Below are 21611 nucleotides of genomic sequence, written 5' to 3' on the forward strand. Positions count from 1 at the left end.
CAATGTATGTACCATGTAACCAAGACACATCCCTGTAACAGTGCCTCTATGCCTCTGGGCTGCTAGTGCGCTTTATAAATTTAAATAATAAAATAAAAATAAATATGCAGGGGATGTTTTATTATAGGTAAAACAATCGACTGGATAATATCACGATTATTATGGAGATTTTGGGCAACTTTAGGCATGCATTGACAGGCATATTGCGGACTTGCCATGGGGGGGGATGTGAGGGGGGAGGGCGTTATGGTCCCAAGGAGGACAGGGCAGCATGCTCCGCTCCTACCAGGGAGACTGGCAACCCCAGTGGACTTGCCGTTATTTAGCAGCTGTTTTAAGAGTCCATAGGCGTCCACGGTGCTAACCATGCACTTAACTGTGGTACCAGTCTCCCGTGAACTGCGCAGTGATTCCCATGAGACTGGACTCCGCTCAAACATGGTGCCTCTCAGAGGATGCCTTTTGCCAATACCAAGATGGCTGCTATGGTGCCAGTGCAACGTTCAGGAGGAACGCAGCGTAAATCACTGGACTACTAAATCACGCTTTTAAAACTCTGAGAGAAGAAACAAACGGCGTCCTGCAATTCCTGATGCACGGATGGCTGCTATGATCCTTTCTAGGTATTTAGAGTTTATTGTTTTGTGTTAAATTCATGGGTACATGATTCTCTGGAGTGTGTTGTGCCTTTTCCTGGAACCAGTGTATTTTCCGGTCTGGTTTTTCGGTTCTTGGTGGTTAATGCCCGGGTCTCCATCCTGGAAGGTGACTATTCACACATTAAAAGGTAGGGGTTACCTTGTATTTTCTTATCTTCCCTAACTTTATCACTCTTGTCCTCCCACTGCAGCTCCAGACCCCTGTCTCCAAGAACTCAGAGGCACATGTGATAAGCCACCTCTACCTAGTTCGGCAAATTCCTAGTTAGTGTTTGTAGCTTCATCACTAGAGGTTTGCCTAGATAGGAGTGCGCGGGGCTGGGCCTATGGCTTCCAGAAGCTCCCCGATGCTCCTGTGCGAGTCCTCCAGGAATACCAGGTACGCAACAAGGGGGTTTTGGCACATGGTGTGGGATCGCCCTATTATTGTGCCTTATTGGAAAGCGGTGGGGGGGGGCCCGGATTAACACTAATGCACGGTTCCTACATTCGGACGTCATTGGTGGTCTATGGGGATTGGTTCCTGGGAGTAAGAAAGATAAGACCTGGAAGAGAATAGGTCCTGGTGATACTGGCCAAAAGATGGTTAACTATATCGTGGAAGTTGCTGAAAGGTCTACTCATAAAGCAATGGATAGTAAATATTCAGCAGTGGGGATTGACTGAGGTGGAGATTCTACGGAGAAACAGAGATCTGGAGAAAGAGGAGGTAAGAGAACTTGAATGGGGTCAAATGCTGAATGAATTTGCGTCCTCTCCAGATTTGAAATCCCCTTGTAGGAAATTGAATCCCAGGATATGATGGGGAGGAGGGATATGGTGTGACTGGAAAAAGATGGGGAGGTGGATTGTACTGTAATTGTTTGATATGGGAAAATTGGAGCAACAGGATATCCGGAAGTTGCGGGTGGGTGGGCGGGTTGTGGGTGGGACCGTTAGATGAAGATGAAGAATATGAAGATAAAGGTTGTCTTTTGAAATATGTGTCCAGAACTGTGTTTTCTCTCTGTGGTAATTATTTGATTATATGAGCTGCTGACACTATGTCATGTTTGTTTGGATGTACGAAACTGAATTACATAATTAAAAGATTAAAAAAAATAATACATAAAATAATTAATTCTTTGAAACAATTAAAGGGGAACATAAGATATCACTATATGCAGATGACATTTTTATGTATATTAGTCATAGAAATGTCTCCGTCCCACAAGTTGGCCAGATACTGTTTAGTTTTGGTCCCATAGCAGGTTATAAAAATGATTTATGAAAAATAAGATGGGTATGTCCTTTCAAATAGGCATCACTAATATCAGGGTGGAGTTGCTCCCTTTTAATTGCAAGGTTTTCTATTAAGTTTCCATGTTAGTCTTGAACTCGCTCAACTATACTCGCTTAACTGACTGACTTTCCCAATTGTTGGAGTGTGTGTGGACACTTGGGATATATATGGGCCTCTAGTTATGGTCATGTCCATTGCTTGTAAAATATTGGAAGGAGGTCGTTTCCTGCTTGGAGAAACCAAAAATTGTACGATAGAGAAAACTCCAACTTTCTTAATGTTTGGTAAAAACATTGACAAAAGTGTTGGTGACGATGGTATTCTGAAACATTTGCATGGCGCTTTGTTTTACAGCCAGGAAAAATGTTAATCTCTTGGAAATTGAAAGGTTCACCCAGTTCAAGTTCATTATATCATAATTATGCATTCTTGAAAGGAATTGTGATGAGAAAAGAGCTAGTTCCGAAAGACTGGGCAAGCTATGGTTGAGGTTAGAAAAATGTACATGATCATGGGTGTTCTTGGCAGTCTGAACATGCCCATTTATCCGCCTTTCGCTAGATTGCATGTGCATTTTTTTTAAAAAAGGCTCTGTGCCTGTGCTGGTTTCTGGATGCATGCAAGAACGCTTGCTCATAAATATACTGAAATGTCATATTTTGCCAACTGTTTTTCTAAGTAACCTATGTCATTCAAATTGTGCTACTGCATGTGCCACCCCCATTTGTGTGACGTGAATTCAAATCTTATTTTATATTCTAGAAAAACATGCGTCAAAGATAGATTCTTTATTTTATTGTTATATAACTTTGCTTATAGCATAGAATTCTAATAAATAAAATAAATGGTGACCTGGTGCCAGTCACATAATTCCAAAGCTCTTTTTCAACATTAATACATGCCATATAAGAAAAAGATGTTTGTGCGTTATGTAAAAAGGTATAAAACACAAATAAAATTGTGTTTTGCACGGTACAGGTGAAGACAGAAGACGTCAGAGAATCAGGGGTTTAATGCAAGACAGAAGGAATGTGAAACTAGCCCATTTGATACACCCTCCTTTCACCATATTAAACAAAATCACAATGTGATATGATTGTTCACAAACCAACACAGAAGAAAGTAATAAAATTAGACTTTACATACTAAGGGAAGGCTGAAAATCTATCAAACTCTCTGAGAGATCCAGGTTGAAGTCCTCTTCTGAGTCCTGGAGCATGTCTTCAGACCCCCGCTTCTTACCGTGGGCACCCTCGGCTTCAACCGTGGGTGTTCCCACTTTGCCATTGGCTCTAGGTTGGACCTTGTGATTTAGAACTGTCGAGTTGAGAACATCATCCCCGGATGCAATTTCATCTTCAAAACTGCGTTTCTGTCGGAATTTGGAAGCCTTCGGCTCTGATGGTGTGGGTCTGTCATCTGTGAACACAGAAAACCATAAGAAAATTGCACAGAAAACCATGAGAAAATTGCATGGCTACAACACAGTTGACGTTTCAGGCTTCAACAACCAGAACCATTTCATTGTGCACATTGTCATTATGGTTGAAGCATATTTAAGGCATACGTCTATAAAAGAGCAAATGCTATATCACTATATCAGATTAGATGGTGCTTTCTTGCAGATTAAATCTCTGTAGAAAGGAAAGTGCCCCAAACATCCAGGTTGACAAGCATTACCAAGGACCACAGTAAACCCATACCGTGGGACTATTGACATTGTTTTGATGGGTCAGAAGATGAGAAATCATGTTGAGCAAGATACTCAAATGTGTCCTACGTATCACTACCATGTTCAGTATTGCAAACAAAGCACTCTTACTTGCAAATGGGTGACCTCTCCTTTTAGTGAGAGAAAAAAATAAGAAAAAGCACATCTTCACAACAGTCTCGAAACACAGGCTTTCAGCATGCAGTCACTTAACTTAACTTAACCAGACCGCTGCATGGAGTAATAGGGCATGGGTGTGTCGAACCCAATAGCTCAAAACCAAAAACAATTTTTCAAGCACACAGACATAACACTGGCCTCCACAACCCCTGTGGTGAAGAGGGCCCCAGAAGCTGAGGAATACTGCCACAGTTCAATACACTTCAGTTTCTTTGGATCTTTAAAAATAATCCATCAAATACCACAGGGCGTAAGAGCAGGAAAGGGAGGCAGAAGTCTGCAGAGCACTGCACAGGAGGGTATGTCCCCCTGTGAGGGAGAGCCAGGAATCAGCCAGACCCAGACGACATGAAACGAGGAGGAGTGAGAAAGCCCACGAAGCGCTGCCTCCTGTGAGAAGGCTGGGAGCTGGAGAAGCTTGGCCCCGCTGAAAAGAAAAAACACACGACCGGCCAGAAAGTGGTCGACCAGTGCCTGCTGGAAGCAACTGGAAACAAAGTCACCCAACGCGGAACACTGAGGAGAAGTTGGAACTGCACTTCTGCAGCCGCTGAGGAGACCGCCACTGCAGCAAACCAGGAACACGGTGCATCCAGGGAACCGGGAGGTGGGCGGCCAGACTATACCCCAAGAACAAGTGAGGCACCCAAGAGCCTAAGAGGGGCTGAAGAAACAGATAGCCCCAAGAAGGGGGTGAGAAGCACAATAGCCCAAGAGAGGCTAAAAAAAACGAATAACCCAAGAGAAGCTGAAAAGCCAGATACTCCAGGAAGGAGGGTAAAGCCCAAGACACCTGGGCGGGGTGAGAACCTGTTGGGCCCAGAGTGGGCTGCACGCAAACCGGCCCCTGAAGGGGGTCTAAAACTCAAGACCACAAGGAGAAGTAGTAGTCAATGGTGCTCCCTGTTACACCCACGAAGCGTTGGTCCCTTTGGTCTAGAAGCCGGCTCTGTGGCTCCATTCGGAATGGTACCTTCAAGATGGTGGATCGCAGTACGAACGGTTCCGCTATCACCGTTCCAGTCCTCTCACGTTCGCCAGAGGTACGGCGTACCGCTCACGTGACTCTTCATAGGACACGGAGACTTCCAGCTCTTCGCGTCGCTACTGTACTAGCGGATGTTCCGTGAGTTCGCAACTAGGCAATCTCAAATCTTCAGCAGAAACCTCTTACCTCTGACCATTACTAACCCCTCTTCTCTTAACTTTCCAGATTCTCTTTTCAGCATTCTTTGTTGACACAAATCCCCCGGATTCATCCTGCGTCTCATTCTGAAACGCTGCCTTTGAGTTCTCTAGTTACTGCATTCTGGGTAATAATAAATACTCCCGTCCAAGTCCCTTTCTGAATCTTTCTTCAGGTATTGTAGGATTTGATTCTATGGGCTTACTCACCTTTACTTCCTTTTGACAGACTTGTGTTCCAGTCGCCCTCTCCGTGTCTCATATTCTCAGCTTCTCTCCTGGTATTTACAATCCGGCTGGTTAAGAGGTCAGGGGAATTAGTCTCTTTGCTGTTTTCCCCATTCCCCTTCCTATACTTCTGCTATTCATCACTTTGCTTCTCATTTCTTCCCTCTCCAGAAGCAGTCTTCCGATACTCTACGCCACGATCGAATTGGCGTCATCAGCCTGCGAACCACACTCCAATCTTCGGATCCTGCGCTCGACCAGGGTTTTCTTCCCCAGAGGGTTTCCCTGACTGGCGCGTACCTCTCACTCTGGGTTTCCCTACCGGTTGAGAGGTTGACGCGTTGGTCGGAGAGATTCTTGAGTTCAGCATTTGCTTCCCGTTGAACATATCAGTCTGCTCAGGTAAGACCTCCAGACCTATTTAATCGGGGGTTCTTAAAGATCCATTGAACCTAGTCTAAGAATCTAGTATTCTGTAACAGTTAGCGACGCCCAAAAAATAAAAATAAATAAGGCTACTGCAGACAGATTCAATGGAACAGCAAATGCAACAACTTATTGCCGCCATGCAATCAATGTCCCTAGAGATGCAGGCTCTCAAACAGGATAATGCTCAATTACGACAACAGGTTACTCGTGCCTTCTCAGACTCTCCCCCAGTAAGTTTGAATACAGGCAAGTTTGACGGAGATCCACACAAACTTAAGGAGTTTCTTGATAGCTGCACTGTGCAGTTTACCTTTAAGTCCCGCTTCTTTCCCACGGACAAAGATAAGGTTGGCTTTGTGATTTCACATTTGGCCGGACCTGCTTTGGCCTGGGCTACACCTTTGGTGACCTCTAATAATGTGATCTTGGACTCTTATTCTGCTTTCACCAACAGTTTGAAATCAATGTTCAGTGGACAAGAGATCTCAGTGTCCACGCAAGAAAGACTGTTAGATCCTAGACAAGGTAACAAAGACCTACTTACCTATATCACTCTCTTCAAACAGCTTTCCTCTGAGTTAGGATGGCCAGACGATGGGTTGCTCACCTTATTCCGATGAGGGCTTTCAGACGAACTAAAGGATGAGGTAGCTAAGGTTCTGCGTCCGGCAAATCTAGCGGATATGATAACACTCAACATGCAAATCGATTACCGCTTACATGAACGTTCTTCTGAAAAGAAGAAGACTAGAGGAATACGATCCCAACTCGATTATCCCTCCATAACAAATAAACCTATAGCTTCTGACGAGACTATGCAAATAGGAACAGTGAGAGGACCCTTATCGGCAGCAGAGAAAGAGAGAAGGAAGAGTTTGGGACTATGCATGTATTGCGGAGCCTCATCTCATAAGTTACAAGATTGTCCTTTAGTTCCTCCCCGACGCACTCCAGCTAAGGTGTCGGGAAACTTCAAAGCCCTACCGCAGGGGGAACAACGGTAGGGGTACAAGATTCTGATTCCCCAAAGAGAATCCCCGTAAATCTGGATTCACTAGCAACCACTCACAATATGGTTATTATTTCTGTTACTCTCGTTTTTCACGCTCAGATGGTACAGAACGTACCTGCTCTGGTAGACTGCGGAGCTGCAGGGAATTTCGTTGATGATCAATGGGCCAATAAACAAGGAATTAACTGTATACCCAAAGCGATGGTCACTCCTATCCAAGGAGTTGACGGTCATCCACTAAGTTCCGGCCCTATCCGAGAACAGACAGAACCTGTTGTCTGTCAAATAGCCTCACATAAAGAGACCATAACTTTCGATCTAATCAAGGCAGCCCATTTCCCCATTATATTGGGTCTCCCCTGGTTAAGGAGACATAACCCCTTTATAAATTGGACAGCAGGTACTCTCTTCCTCGGCTCGGAATACTGTGTCAGCCATTGTTTAGCCAAGGAATCAGTTGGCATCTACATTCCGACTGAAAACTCGATCCCTTCACCAGTATCTTCAATAAACAACTTGGAGATTGTTCCGAAATGCTATTCAAAGTATCAGTCTGTCTTCTCCAATCCCCAGTTCCCTACTCTACCGCCTCATAGAAGAGATGACTGTCACATTGAACTTCTTCCTGACAAACCCATCCCGTTTGGGAGAATGTACGTCCTTTCCCAACAAGAATAGGTAGTCCTTAAAGAATATCTCCAAACCAATTTAAGGAACGGGCTCATTACTGAGTCAGTTTCCCCGGCCGGAGCCTCTCTCTTCTTCATCCCAAAGAAGGAGACTGATGAACTTCGACCTTGTATCGACTACAGGGGTCTTAACAAGATCACAGTGGCAGACAAATATCCTATGCCATTAATCCCTGACATCCTGGAGGCAGTTCGAGGAGCTTCCTTTTATACTAAGCTGGACCTTCGCGGAGCTTACCATCTCATCCGTATTGCCCCTGGAGATGAATGGAAGACAGCATTTCGAACCCCATTTGGGCATTTTGAGTATCACGTCATGCACTTTGGATTGGTGAACGCACCTGCCGTGTTCCAGCATTTCATGGACCATCTATTCGCAGATATTCTATTCCATTTTGTAATCATCTACTTAGACGACATCTTAGTATACTCCCACTCTCAAGAAGAACACCCGATACATGTAAGAACTGTACTCAAACGACTGCAGTCAAATCAGCTTTACTGTAAAGCATCTAAATGCGAATTTCACCAAAGACAGGTAACCTATCTCGGGTTTGTGATGTCAGCCCAAGGCATTTCTATGGATCCGAAAAAGATCTCCGCAGTGGTTGAATGGCCTATACCTTCTAACGTTAAGGAGATTCAACGTTTTTTAGGGTTTGCTAATTTTTACAGGAAATTCATCCCTAACTTTTCGGATATTATTCTGCCCCTTACTGGACTGTTAAAGAAGGGAATTCCATTTGTATGGGATAAATCCACCGAATTCGCATTGCAGACTCTTAAATCCTTGTTCACCTCTGCATCCTGTTTGATAACCCCCGACCAGAATAAACAGTTTTTTGTGGAAACTGATGCATCTCATCATGCTCTAGGCGCGGTCTTACTTCAACAAACCGACCAAGGAGATGAAAGACCAGTTGCATATCTTTCTAAAACCTTCAGTGCCTCGGAACAAAACTATTCAGTGCTCGAAAAAGAATTGCTGGCTATAAAAAGGGCGTTTGAAGAGTGGAGACACTTGCTACTTGGTTCACCCTTTCCTGTAGTGGTACGTACAGACCATCAAAATCTCAGGGTCCTACAGAATGCACATACAACAAACAGTCGACAAGCACATTGGGCGTATTTCTTCCTTCCATTGTGGATCGAATTTACCATACTTCCAGGAAAACAAAACCAGAGGGCGGATGCTCTCTCTCGTAAGGACGTTCCTGTCTCCCAATTCAGCTCTGAACAATTGTTTCCCAAAGCAAGATTCATCGCTGTCATCGCCGACTTCTTAAGTGAATTGAGGACTGCATCGGTCTCTAACCTAGACGCCTGCAAGAAGACAGCCAATCTTACCCAGAACGATTCTTTTTTTTTTTCACAAATCACAAGTTTTTATCCCTACTTCAGAGCTGCAGCATGAAGTATTACGAATGTGTCACGACTCTCGGGCCGCTGGGCATCGAGGCGTTCAAGGCACTTTAGACCTAGTGCTAAGATATTTTTGGTGGCCAGAAGTCCGCAATGATGTACAGGATTATGTAGCAGCCTGCATCGTTTGTTCCCAATCCAAGAATCCCAGGACCCCACCTTTGGGGCTGCTCACCCAGATGCCGATTCCAGAGAAACCTTGGCAAGTGATCTCTACCGACTTTATAGTAGATCTTCCTCCCTCACACAACAAGACCGCCATAATGGTCACCATAGATTATCTTACGAAGTTGGCACATTTTACTCCCTTGAACAAGCTGCCAGGGGCTGGGGAAATGTCTAAGATTTTTCTTTCGGAAATTTTCTCCAGACATGGCCTACCGGACACAGTGGTCTCTGATTGGGGCCCTCAATACACCTCCAAGTTTTGGGAAAAGGGTTGCCAAGTCTTGGGAAACAAGCGGGCTCTCAGCTCGGGGTACCACCCAGAGACGAACGGACAGACGGAACGCCTTAACCAAACCTTGGAGACCTATCTACGGTGTTTCGTATCAGCAGCCCAAGACAATTGGTTGGACTTGTTGCCCTTAGCCGAATTTGCATACAACAATGCCCTTCATACTAGCCCTTTCCATTGTACTTATGGATTTCATCCGTCCTTTGTTCCTTCTGTCACTTTATCCCCTTCTAACTGTCCAGGAGTGGATGGCCTCATTTCCGAAATACAAGAAGGACATAAATTGGCTAAAGTCTCTTTACAAACGGCTCAAGATAGGGCCAAACGGACTTCTGATAAACATCGCCAAGACGTCCCACCATTAAGCCCGGGAGATACTGTTTGGTTGGCTTCTCGCTTTCTTCCCCGGCATTTGGTCCCTTCTAAGCTATCCCCTAGGTTCTTTGGTCCCTTCAAGATCCTATCGATGGTCGGTTCTGCGGCAGTCAAGCTCGATTTGCCCTCGTCATGGTCCCGGATCCATCCTGTTTTTCACCTCTCCCAGATTCGGTTGACAGTACCGGACCGATTTCACCGGTCAGACTACCCCTCCTCCTCCTCCAATCTCTACCGATGCTGGCCCAGAATATGAAGTCGCCAGTATCTGTGAATCCCGTTATCGGAGGGGGAAACTACAGTTCTTGGTGGACTGGAAGGGGTACTCCCCTGCAGAAAGAACTTGGGAGCCTGCCTCAGGAGTTCATGCTCCACGTCTGATCCAACATTTCTTTAGGTTACATCCTGGGAAGCCAGGGTCGCCCCCCAGGAGAAGGGGGCATACTGTTACACTCACGAAGCGTTGGTCCCTTTGGTCTAGAAGCCGGCTCTGTGGCTCCATTCGGAATGGTACCTTCAAGATGGTGGATCGCAGTACGAACGGTTCCGCTATCACCGTTCCAGTCCTCTCACGTTTGCCAGAGGTACGGCGTACCGCTCACGTGACTCTTCATAGGACACGGAGACTTCCAGCTCTTCGCGTCGGTACTGTACTAGCGGATGCTCTGTGAGTTCGCAACTAGGCAATCTCAAATCTTCAGCAGAAACCTCTTACCTCTGACCATTACTAACCCCTCTTCTCTTAACTTTCCAGATTCTCTTTTCAGCATTCTTTGTTGACACAAATCCCCCGGATTCATCCTGCGTCTCATTCTGAAACGCTGCCTTTGAGTTCTCTAGTTACTGCATTCTGGGTAATAATAAATACTCCCGTCCAAGTCCCTTTCTGAATCTTTCTTCAGGTATTGTAGGATTTGATTCTATGGGCTTACTCACCTTTACTTCCTTTTGACAGGCTTGTGTTCCAGTTGCCCTCTCCGTGTCTCATATTCTCAGCTTCTCTCCTGGTATTTACAATCCGGCTGGTTAAGAGGTCAGGGGAATTAGTCTCTTTCCTGTTTTCCCCATTCCCCTTCCTATACTTCTGCTATTCATCACTTCGCTTCTCATTTCTTCCCTCTCCAGAAGCAGTCTTCCGATACTCTACGCCACGATCGAATTGGCGTCATCAGCCTGCGAACCACACTCCAATCTTCGGATCCTGCGCTCGACCAGGGTTTTCTTCCCCAGAGGGTTTCCCTGACTGGCGCGTACCTCTCACTCTGGGTTTCCCTACCGGTTGAGAGGTTGACGCGTTGGTCAGGGAGATTCTTGAGTTCAGCATTTGCTTCCTGTTGAACATATCAGTCTGCTCAGGTAAGACCTCCAGACCTATTTAATCGGGGGTTCTTAAATATCCATTGAACCTAGTCTAAGAATCTAGTATTCTGTAACACTCCCAGCAGAGCCGGTAGAGGCTTGACTGTACGGAGACACTTGCAGGAACTGTGTTTTGTACAAGACATGGACTCTGTAGGGGGCCAGGGGGCCCAAAGACACTAACTACTCACTTTTACACTGGGTGGGGAGCCCCAAGAAGATTTATTGAACATTTTCTTGTTGGAACTGTAAATCGGGCGAGAAGCCCTAGGACATTTGCTGGTGATCATTTTGGAACCTTGCAGATTCTGACCTTGTTGTGGTCAGAAACAGATACCAACCGAGTATATATCTTTTGGGTAAAAGGCGCTTTGGATAGGTTTGTGTTCACGTTAGGCTCTTGATCCTTTTTAGTGGTAGGGACAGGGATCGGGCTAGCATACATTTCTAAACAGTGGACACACTTTATTTGGTACGACATCCTGGCGGGAACCCTTTTTAACTCTTCTTTTTCTTTCAGCATAGGAACCAGAAGCGTAGGGTTAGTATAGGGTTCAAATAAAACACACACCTTACAAACCAACATGAGTTACTTGTCTCTTTACAAGAGATCACGAGGGAAGCATGGGCCAAACTCTGGGGAAAACACTGAGGCTGGCAAGAGCGTGACAACTGCAAGAAGCATGGTACAAAATCCTTTATGGGTGGCACTATACACCGGACCAACTGCACAGCATGTACCTAAAAACAGCGTCAGCAGAGTGCTGGAGGGGTTGCGGAGGGAGGAGCACGGCGGAGCACATATGGTGGAAGTGCCCCAAGATGGAACCCTTCTGCAAGGGAATACGACAACCTCTACAGCAGGCATTCGGAACGGAGGGGGACAAGCCCCCGGAACACGTCCTACTGGCTTTTAGAGGACAAGGAGGGCACAACGAGCCTAAGCACCAAGAGAAAGCAAGAGTAGTCTTGACTCTATCTGCAATGACCATCATTGCCCAGAGATGGAAGAGCAACGATATCACCACGATCCACGACTGGCTACGTAAGGTGTGGGAGACAGTAGCCCTGGAATGGGCCACCTACGCAATAAACAATAATGTACAACACTTTGGAAGGGACTGGGGAGAGGCCATGAACTTCCTGAAGGAGGATTTCAGAGTGCAGTGGGGCCCCCAGCACCTCAAACTATTGGATTTGGAGTGACTCTGCGAACTTACATGTGAAAGAGCTGGAGGAAACCTCAACTGCACCAAGGGAAGGGGCAGGGGACGGGGGAATTGTCATACATGTTGTAAAACTAATAGAAAGATGTTTTGAAAAAAATAAACATTATCATAGACATATATAAAAATCTGAGGTGATTCATGTTCCTAATAAGCTCTTTGATTTTATGAAAAGCCACCCAGAAACCATATTGGTACTATTTGGAACTGTCCCCTTTCTCAAAGTAGATTTATTTACAGAATGAAGGCGATTTACTCACTAATTAAATTGTTTATGCACTCAGACCATCCAGGATATTGAGGCAAGAAACTGAACATTCTGTAGCATAAAAAAAAAAACATTTGCAGCACACAGTTTTATTCATTGCAGCATTTTTGCGGCACAATTTGAAGCTTGCTAGAGTGCGAGGGTGTAATTATTTGCACCTTTTCTATCTGGTCTCTGCTTATTTAAAGAGAGTTCCAGATGTCCTGGGCAAGACAGAACAGTGGTTTCTGGCCATAATGTTTTGGTTTTATGTGCGCACTTCTTCTAGATTATCTTTATTGATCGTTATCAGTTGTAATGGTACAAATATTCCCCTCCTATGTTTTCCAGTCCTCCTAAACACCCACTCACAAACATCCCTCATACTCACCAATTCTCCATCAAAACTCACAAAACGTTTGCTCTAGGAGCCATGCCCCTGCCCACTTGCTCCGTCACACTGCCTGGTCACAACTTGCACCCCCCAGTCGCTCGCACACTCCCAACCATGCTCCAAACATATCTTACACTTTCTGCTTGCTTCTGCAGTCTAAAGTCATTACTTCTTTTACGCTCCTTCTGCATCGTGCGTCCTTTCTCCTAGTCAACACGCTCTTCCCCCATCCGTTCTCACAATCTGCAGATTGGTCCCTCTTTCCGCCCACCACTCTCCTTTTCGGTCACCACTTTCGCTCCGCTTTCTGGTGCACAGCGCCTGCTCTACTTTTTGACACAATTCTTCCCCTCTACTTTCTTGCCTGTAGCTCCTCATCTGGCCCATTGCACCCCTCTGGTCCACTATTCCGACTCTTTCCTTTTCCTCCAAATACTGTGACTATTTTTTTATTTATTTAAAAATGAATATTGTTTTTTTCATTTTTTTTTAAACTGCCGTTTGTGCATGCGTATTTGCAAAAATGGCCGATTTCGCTTTTTTTGTAAAACATTTTTTTCATTTTGCTGTATTTATAGAGATCAAGGAATCGCTGAGCTGGTGGGAGTATACTGAGAGCATTTACTTACAAACAGCAATTTATTTACAGACTGAGCTAGAGACATTTATATACTATATGCAAACTGGGAGGCAAACAAGACCGCCAGAGAGGACGAGTTTCCCAAAAAAAAAAACACAGGTCTTCATGCTCGCATGATTTATTTTTTGCGGAATGCACTCCCCCCAACCCCTATTTTAGTCAACTCAAATACCTTTTATGTCACGCTGCCCTTGTTCAAGCACCCACCCTTCGATTTCACTTCCCATATAAAACATGGACCATAATTCAGTGTGAATATGCCAGAGGTGGATTTAGAAAGGGGGGACTGGTCAGTCATAGCCTTAAATCCTCCTCCACACCCAGAGCACCCCCTTCCTTCCTCCCATTGGGCAGTCCCTACCTAGTCCCCCTGTGCCTATTTGTTTGGCAAGAGTACCACTATCTGCATGCACAGCACCATTCTGGTCATTGTCTTAATTTGCGTCTCACGGAATCCACTATGCCAGCAGCTGTGGCAGCCAAAGAAGGAGAGTCGAGCGAACGAGAAGGAGAAATGACCATACAGTCAACAAAATGTAGCTGGCAGCTATGCGACCCACTGCAGTAGAGACATCAGCGCCAGATGGCTCCACTTGCCTCAGCAGAAGAACCGGCACATCGCCAGAGCGAGTTGGGACATGAAATGACCATCGAGACTCGCTGTGGCCCGCAGCAAACCAGCATTGTCCACCAGCTGGGAAGCACTCACACGAACTGGGACTTTGACTAATGTGGGACGCTACTGTCCGACTGGCAGACCCAGTAAAAAGGAGACAGGGCTTGAAACCCCTTATGAGTGTTTTGATGCTTGTAACTCTAACACCTTCCTTGAGGAAAGCAAAGGTAGGGGTTGGCGGGGAAGCCAGCTATGGCCAATGGAGAGGAAAAAGGGGGGTTAAAAGGGACACAGGAAACAGGAAGGTGTAGGTTGTTTGGGTGAGGTCAAGGCACAAAAAGGAGGGCCAAAAGACCATACGGACGAAGAACAGAGGAGAAGAGTATAGCTGAGATTTTAGAGAGCGAGCAAGGCGTGTTATTGGTTGGTGGGAGGTAGTGGTACTTGTGTTTGAGTGAAAGGAGTGGGGAGGCGTATGTGTGAGAGAGTGATGGATTAGATGACTGTGGGATGTGAAAGGAGGGTGACTGTGGGGCACGTTGTGGTTGGAGAGTAGTAGGGTGGAGAGGGGAGTTGTAGTACAGTGGAGAGGGGGCTAGTAGAAGTGTGGAGAGGAGAGCGAGAGAAGCAGGAAGTAAGATTAAAAAGTGGAGGTAGAGAGAGACAGCAGAGGGACAGAAGAAAGTGTCAGGGAGAGAAAGGAGAGGCAGTGGGTGGAGGAGGAGAAATGGGGAAGTGATCAAAAGAGCTAGGGAGAGGAACAGTAGAGTGTGGGAGGTTAACAGCTACTGGAGCACAAGTGTCGTTAAGGCACAAAACCCATGAATTCCATCTTGGGGAATCTCAGAGCAGGGAACCACTAGACTGTTCCCTGAGGAAGTTAGATGTCCGGTCTCCTAGCAGTGGCATGTTGGCAGGCCCAGATGATGACTAGCAGTAGGAAAACAATCACTCAAGAATTCCAGGGATAAACAACATACCAGAGATAGGCTTTGTTGCCTTGTACAGTGTTGAGGGTGGTAACCGCCACAAACTGCAGGAGGGGAAAAAAAGAAAAATAAAGCGGTGCTGGGGCCTCCCAGGTGGAGCAAGTTCACGTACTAGATACAAAAAAGTAGTATAGTATTCCAAACAGTCACAAGAGGTCCATAAAAGCCTGGGCAGGATTAACATGGGTATAGGACCGGTAATCATCCAGATGAACATAGAACCAGGTTTTAAGTGATTGCAGGTGCCGATACAGGGAAACTCCAAAAACAAATCAGGAAGAGCAGGCTGGAACAACAAAAGAAAGGCAGTCAATACTAGGACATCGTAAAAATAAAAAAAAAAAGAAGAAGGGGGATCCAGAAAGCAGAGGTCTGGGTGCAGGCAGGGTCGAGAGCCAAAAGAACATGTGATGAATCCAATGGAGACATCACTCGTCTCCTGGTGGTGACCTCCTCCCATGTGGCCAGGGGACTGCAGCCACTACCTGATCATGACCTTGGGGGTGGCCATAAGAGGGAGGATCACATGGAAACAACCTGTGGGGAGATGGCATGACTTCATTGGCTTAGACATGGCATCCCCCATTTGCCCTTCAAGATAATCCTCCTATAGCCAAGACCATTATGACCCATTATCATTCGTCTACACCTCCCCTTTGAAGAATAGGGAAAACCTTTCCCCACATCAAATGAACCAAACCTCCAACCTGGATCTATCTTGTAGAAATTACAAAACCTCCTTCTACAGGTCAATGTTTCAATCATCCAAAGATATTTAACATTTAAAACTACTAACAATGATTATTCAAGCTTTGGAAGTCAATCTCCAACAACGGACTTCTGGTGCCAGAACCATTTAAGTACTGGGACGAAGAAGAGGGAAAGGGTAATGCAGAGCGGGAAAGGCCCCAAACCTACCAAGTGCTCTAGTCTTTTCCTGCAGACACCTGTTCCCGGGAAATTTAAAGGATGGAAACAAGATGCTAGAGGCTGCTGTTGGCGAGACAAAGTTTCAACCCTTCACGAAGTTCGAAGTACCAGAGAGCAGAAGCAGGCATGGTGGAGCTAGGCAGTTCACCAGCAAAGAAGAGGGGAGACGCTGAGAGAGCAGGATGTGTGGCCGGACCGCCAGGAGCCAGAGAAAGACTCCTGGGCGTTCGAAGACTGCCAAAAGCAAACCTGTACTTACTGAAGCCAGGGGCAAAGCGGGTGTGTGGACGAGATACTTTCAGAAACAGGAAAACAAACAGGAAATAGCCACAAAGGGAAGCCAGGTGGTGTACATTCACTAAACAACTGCGAACGAGCCCAAGAGCAGCAGCAGGAAATGGTGACTCAGCCCAAACCCAGTGGGGATATCGGGGCATATCAGTGATCACTCCAAAAATCAATAACAGTAACAAGAACCACAGACAGAGAGAAAACAAAGAGGCTAACTATAAGGGGAAGAGAATGAAAACCCATGACAGGATGTGAATGCATGGAATGTAAATACATGGGAGCACGAAAATGAAATGTATATCAAGAGGATATACTGTCCAACCAAGTAAATATACAGTTATTGAAACGGTCAGAAAACTCCACGTGAATTCAAGAAGCCCTGACAGGAGAGTATACCAGGTAATCAAAAGTGTGTGAATCCGAGAATGCCTGGCAGGAGAGTACACCAGGCAATTACAAGTTTATAGGGAGGAAGAACTTCTAAAAAGAGGAATATAAGAACTATGTTAGGCATACGAGGGAAACCAAATCCTGACAGAAAGACTTAAAAGCTAGCGACCATTGGTTATAACAGTGATATTGTGGGGCAAGAAAGACACAGAACTGTTGTATTTGTTGAAGAGAAATCTGGGGGACTGGAGCCGCAGTGTGGAACAAGAACTCTTTAACCATAAAGAACTTTTGCGTTGGAAATATTTATTCTTCTTTTATTAACACTTTTGCAAGAGCTTCAAAAGGTTAAAGATATTCCCTTTTCACCTTTATAGTTTAGTTTTAGTGTGCAGGTCAGAATAGAACTTTTTGACACATGGACAGTTTGATTTGGACATCCCGACACAGAAAGATCCTTAGTTTTGGTTTAGGAAAGGCTTTGGAGAGGCGGACTAAAAGGAGTTCATTTAGGAACAGCTAAAACCCAAGCCCACATATTGAACTGGTTATATTGGCCAGGGATCTATGCCGATGTGAAAAATGTCTTACTTACTTGCGCCTTATGCCAGAAAACGGGCTTTCAGATGCCTCCTGCAGCCCCATTACAACCTTTACCAATCATCGATATACCCATCCCATGTATAGGTATGGTTGGGCACCTTGAGCCATCAAACCTAGGAAACCAATACATACTGGTAAAACTGGATTATGCAACTCGTTATCCTGAAGCATTTCCTTTATGCAACACAGTAGTTTCTTAAACATATAATCACATTTTTCTCAGGAATTGGGTTCCCGAAAGAGATCATAACAATATTTTATGAGTAAACTTATGTCTGAAGTTAAAGAGGTTTTACATATAAAGACACTTAGAACTTCCATTTATCACCCCCTGACTGATGGTTTAGTGCAACGGTTCAACAATAACTTGAAATACATGTTAAAGAAACTAGTTGAAGCTGACCGCAAAAACTGGAAGTTATGACATCTTGGACCCTTTTTCTCATCTGAAAGACCCCATAATTCTTAATAGGGTTCTCCCCATTTGAACTTTTATATGGCTGAGAGCCACAAGATGTTCTTGACATGTTACGAGAGACTTGGGAAGAGCGGGAAAAAGCAGTCTTACCCCTTTCCCAAACAGCTCAACGATTGAAGAAACACATGGACACAGTCAGAACAATAGTACAAGCTAATAGGGTCAAAGCCCAAGAACGCCAGAAGGGCTACCATGACAAAAAAGCCTTACTCAGATCTTTTTCCATTGGACAAAGTGTTCTTGTTCTCCTTCCTTAATCTGCGAATAAGATGTTGCCCAAACGGCATGGTCCTTATGAAAGAATAGAACAAGCAGGGCCATATAATTATCAAGTATCACAACCAGACCGAAAAATCAAGACTCATGTATACCATATAAACCTTCCCAAGGAGTGGAGGGAAAATCCTGTTGAAAACCCCACAGTAGCGCCAATCAGATTATCCGACGAGTTAAATATGAATACCCAGATTCCTTGTTGACGTCAACATTTCTGCTTACGCGGATGATGTCTTACTATACTTATCTAATCCTCTATTCAAAATGTAATCTCTACTATAGATGAATTCTCTCTAGTATTTGGATACAAGCTAAATCTTCATAAATCTGAAATTATGCCACTCACTAATGCATGCACTTTAGCTAATAATATGTTATTTGGAATGTCCTGGCAATTTTCTTTAAATATCTTGGGTTACATTTCAAAAAAGAGGTTCACACTACCATTACTCTTAATACCAACCACATGTTAGATAAAACTAATGATATGATTTTTAAATGGTCATCCCTATTTTTATCCTTGTGGGGTTGTATTGGTTCTATAAAAAATTATGCTCAGCCCTACAATTTTTTTTTTTACTGTACGTCAATGATGTCCCCCTTTTTTTATTACAGAATCAAGCGCAGTGAGGCCACCAATAGTGGCAGATGGGCGCTACACAAAACCACTTACATTACATACTATCTATACAAAAGCCAAAACATTCGTATGTGCTTGTTTTAACATGACTTAAGTGCAAAGACAGATGCAAGGGCACACACCTGTCTCGTTTTGATTATAACAGAAACTCATTTACATGAACAGTTGAGGCATTAAATCTTAGAAGGCTGCTTAAATAACACTGGCAGGCCCAGTACAACACAACCATTGAAGCTTCTACATGATAGTTGTAGCTAGAAACCAAGAAATATATAATTCCCAAGCACTGCCTTTGTTAGTACTTGTTATTAACTGGAACTAAGTGCAAGGGACTGATGCAAGGGTACACTCATATCTTACTTTAATTACAACAGGAAGCCATTTACATGAACAATCAAGGCATTAAATCTTGGAAGACTGCTTAAAAACAACAAGGGTAGGACCTGTACAACACAACGTTTGATGTTACTACATGATACGCTATGCATTACACTGATGAGCTCTTCACCCATATATCCTCATTTATGTGAGACTTTTGATTTTTAAGTAAGAGGAGATGGTCTTCATGTGATGTGTGTCAGATAGATATTTCAGCATACTATACGTTATAATTCCCGATGATATATTGAAATGTATGCATCCTCATGAAATTATTTTTTTTACTGCGTATGCCTCAGGTCCACCCGATGGATGGACGTGCGTTGCACTGTGTCGCGGAAGTGACTGACAAACGTGCATATTGATTTTGTGTCGTCATTGTGCTCGTGGTTTAGCGTTAGGCTTCTGGTGGTCCGAGGAGGATTGCAAGGTCTGAACAGGAGTATACTACTTCACTAGAATTCCCACTAGCTCAAGGTCAGTCGCATAGGACTTCTACAAGCAGGGAAATACATATTCAGGGACTTAGGGGTGGGGAGTGAGTGTTTCTTCTCTAGAGCACCGGGAGACATGGAGATTGGTGATGTCACGGAGGAGGAGGCAGTATTTTTCTGAACAGATTGCTATGCATTACCGCCATCACGTTTGTAACCAATATAAAACATTTGTAATGCAATAAACCTATGGTACAGCCAAAAGAGCATGCGTTGAATGTATCTTTGACATATCTGACAATTGTGCATGTAATTTGCATGTGACTGCATGTTACATTGTGCTTGTGTTCTACATTGAACATACAGCACAGCCCTCAATTGTAGACAGTTGCCCTACGTGTTGATAGAGAATTGTTAATACCCATTGCCCTCTTAAGCTGCAACCCATGGAATACAGCCGAGTCTGATGAAAAATTCAGTCCAGCTGTCGCACAGTTACAGACATAGCAGTCATCTCTGCGCCTGGATACAATGCCCTTCATGATTTTTATAATGTTTTAAACTAGTAATTTCTGCTTGTAACTGAATAGTCACCTAATTCTCATTACTATTTGCATGCAATGTAATGCTCTTTGTACTTTCATATTTGCACAGACTGCTATCTTCCCAAGGGCCTTCCACCCCACAGCTCTTCGAAGCCATAACAATGGCAGTAGGTGTTATACAAATATCAAATAAGAAGATAAACATGTGTTTTATCACCACAGATATGGACTCAAACAGCAGGCTACAAATGTTTCGAATAGTCCGTAAATCGCCACTGTTCCCCGGGAGAGGGCTTTTAGATGTCATATGGAAAATATCTGCTTGGGCAGACCCTAGTAAGTTTGTACGTAGTTCACTGTAGTGAACTTGTATGTGGCTGCTTCCTATCGTTCTTATTGCCCTGGTGTAGCCACCTACATCTGGGGCTCATTATGCCAGCATCATTGGTCCCGGTTGGGTCCATATGAAGAAGTCATAGAGAAAGGACGGGGAAACTGGACGAGGAGGAAATGCAACAATAACCTAAGTTGTATTTTGGTAGTAGTTGGCTATCAACAAGATTGTCAAATAATTCCTATGAGAATTCCATTAATTATTAACGTGATAACATCTTGTGTTTCGGATTTAACTTCCTATATTAAGGTCATTATGTGCTATGGCAGTGTTTTGCAACTTGTAGCTCTCCAGGTGTGTTGGACTACAACTCCCATAATCGCTCACCATTGACTCAGCTGGCTAGGGCCAATGGGACCTGTAGTCCAAAACATCTGCCGAGTGAATGGCTGAAGATCCGTGCCCTATGGGGATGCTATTGCTCCCTAGAGAGCAAGCCCAAAGCCAAAGGGGGTGTCATTGACTGATATCAATAATGTCAAGGGCTCTTCTTGTGACATCAAACGTAACAAGACGGCTCCTTTTGGTTCCTCCCCTCCCGCTCACCGTCCAATTCCGCCAACACCTCGAGCTCCGAGGCGAACTGACTTTCGAACTCATCATCTTCCACTCCGTACAACTCGCCATAATCCATGGTAAGGAAGAGCCACAGCGCCAACTGCGCACGCGTACAGATCCTACCAGCGCAAGCCATCAAAACCAAAGCACCCGCCAAAACATGCTGATGAACACTGAAAAGGGACATCAACTGATCTGTCACGGAAATCGAACCCGAGGCGTTTGGAATAGGCGTATAAACTCAGGCGTGACCAAGATAATTATGAGAAAACACAAGCCTCAGAAAAACTCGAAAAATCAGTCTTATCTGTAAAAACTGAATATCTAAGAACTATATATGCACTTCAAAACTACTTTTAAAAATGTGGGCAAGTACGGATGCACATCTTACAAACAGAATGAATTGAAAAACAGAAACATCTCACTGTTTTTTAAAATCATTCAGTCGTGGTTTGCTAGAGAATAAGTAAATTTAAGATGGCGGAGGGCTTTGGAATTTGGAGACACTGGCCTTCCTAGAACACATTGGTCCCACGGGGTTGTAGCTCTATTCTTATTGGTTGTCGGTGCGGTTACAGTCAGACACCCGAATCC

At 44.6% G+C, this 21611-nt stretch overlaps 1 protein-coding gene across 2 annotated transcripts in view; it reads right to left on the reverse strand.

Annotated features, from left to right (window-relative positions):
* CHTF18 (chromosome transmission fidelity factor 18) overlaps positions 1–21166 on the reverse strand; it is a 1093968-nt gene extending 1072802 nt beyond the window's left edge. For both annotated transcript variants that reach the window (XM_069647269.1, XM_069647267.1), the window contains exons 1-2: positions 21006–21166; positions 3088–3360 (exon numbers count right to left, since the gene is read on the reverse strand). In XM_069647269.1, the coding sequence (XP_069503370.1) occupies positions 3088–3360; positions 21006–21153 (421 nt within the window). In that variant the 5' untranslated portion in view covers positions 21154–21166. The remainder of the gene's footprint in view (positions 1–3087; positions 3361–21005) is intronic.
* Positions 21167–21611: the final 445 nt, after the last annotated feature.

The sequence above is a fragment of the Ambystoma mexicanum genome, chromosome 2q, assembly GCF_040938575.1.
Source record: "Ambystoma mexicanum isolate Mex_15411 chromosome 2q, UKY_AmexF1_1, whole genome shotgun sequence".
Taxonomy (NCBI): domain Eukaryota; kingdom Metazoa; phylum Chordata; class Amphibia; order Caudata; family Ambystomatidae; genus Ambystoma; species Ambystoma mexicanum.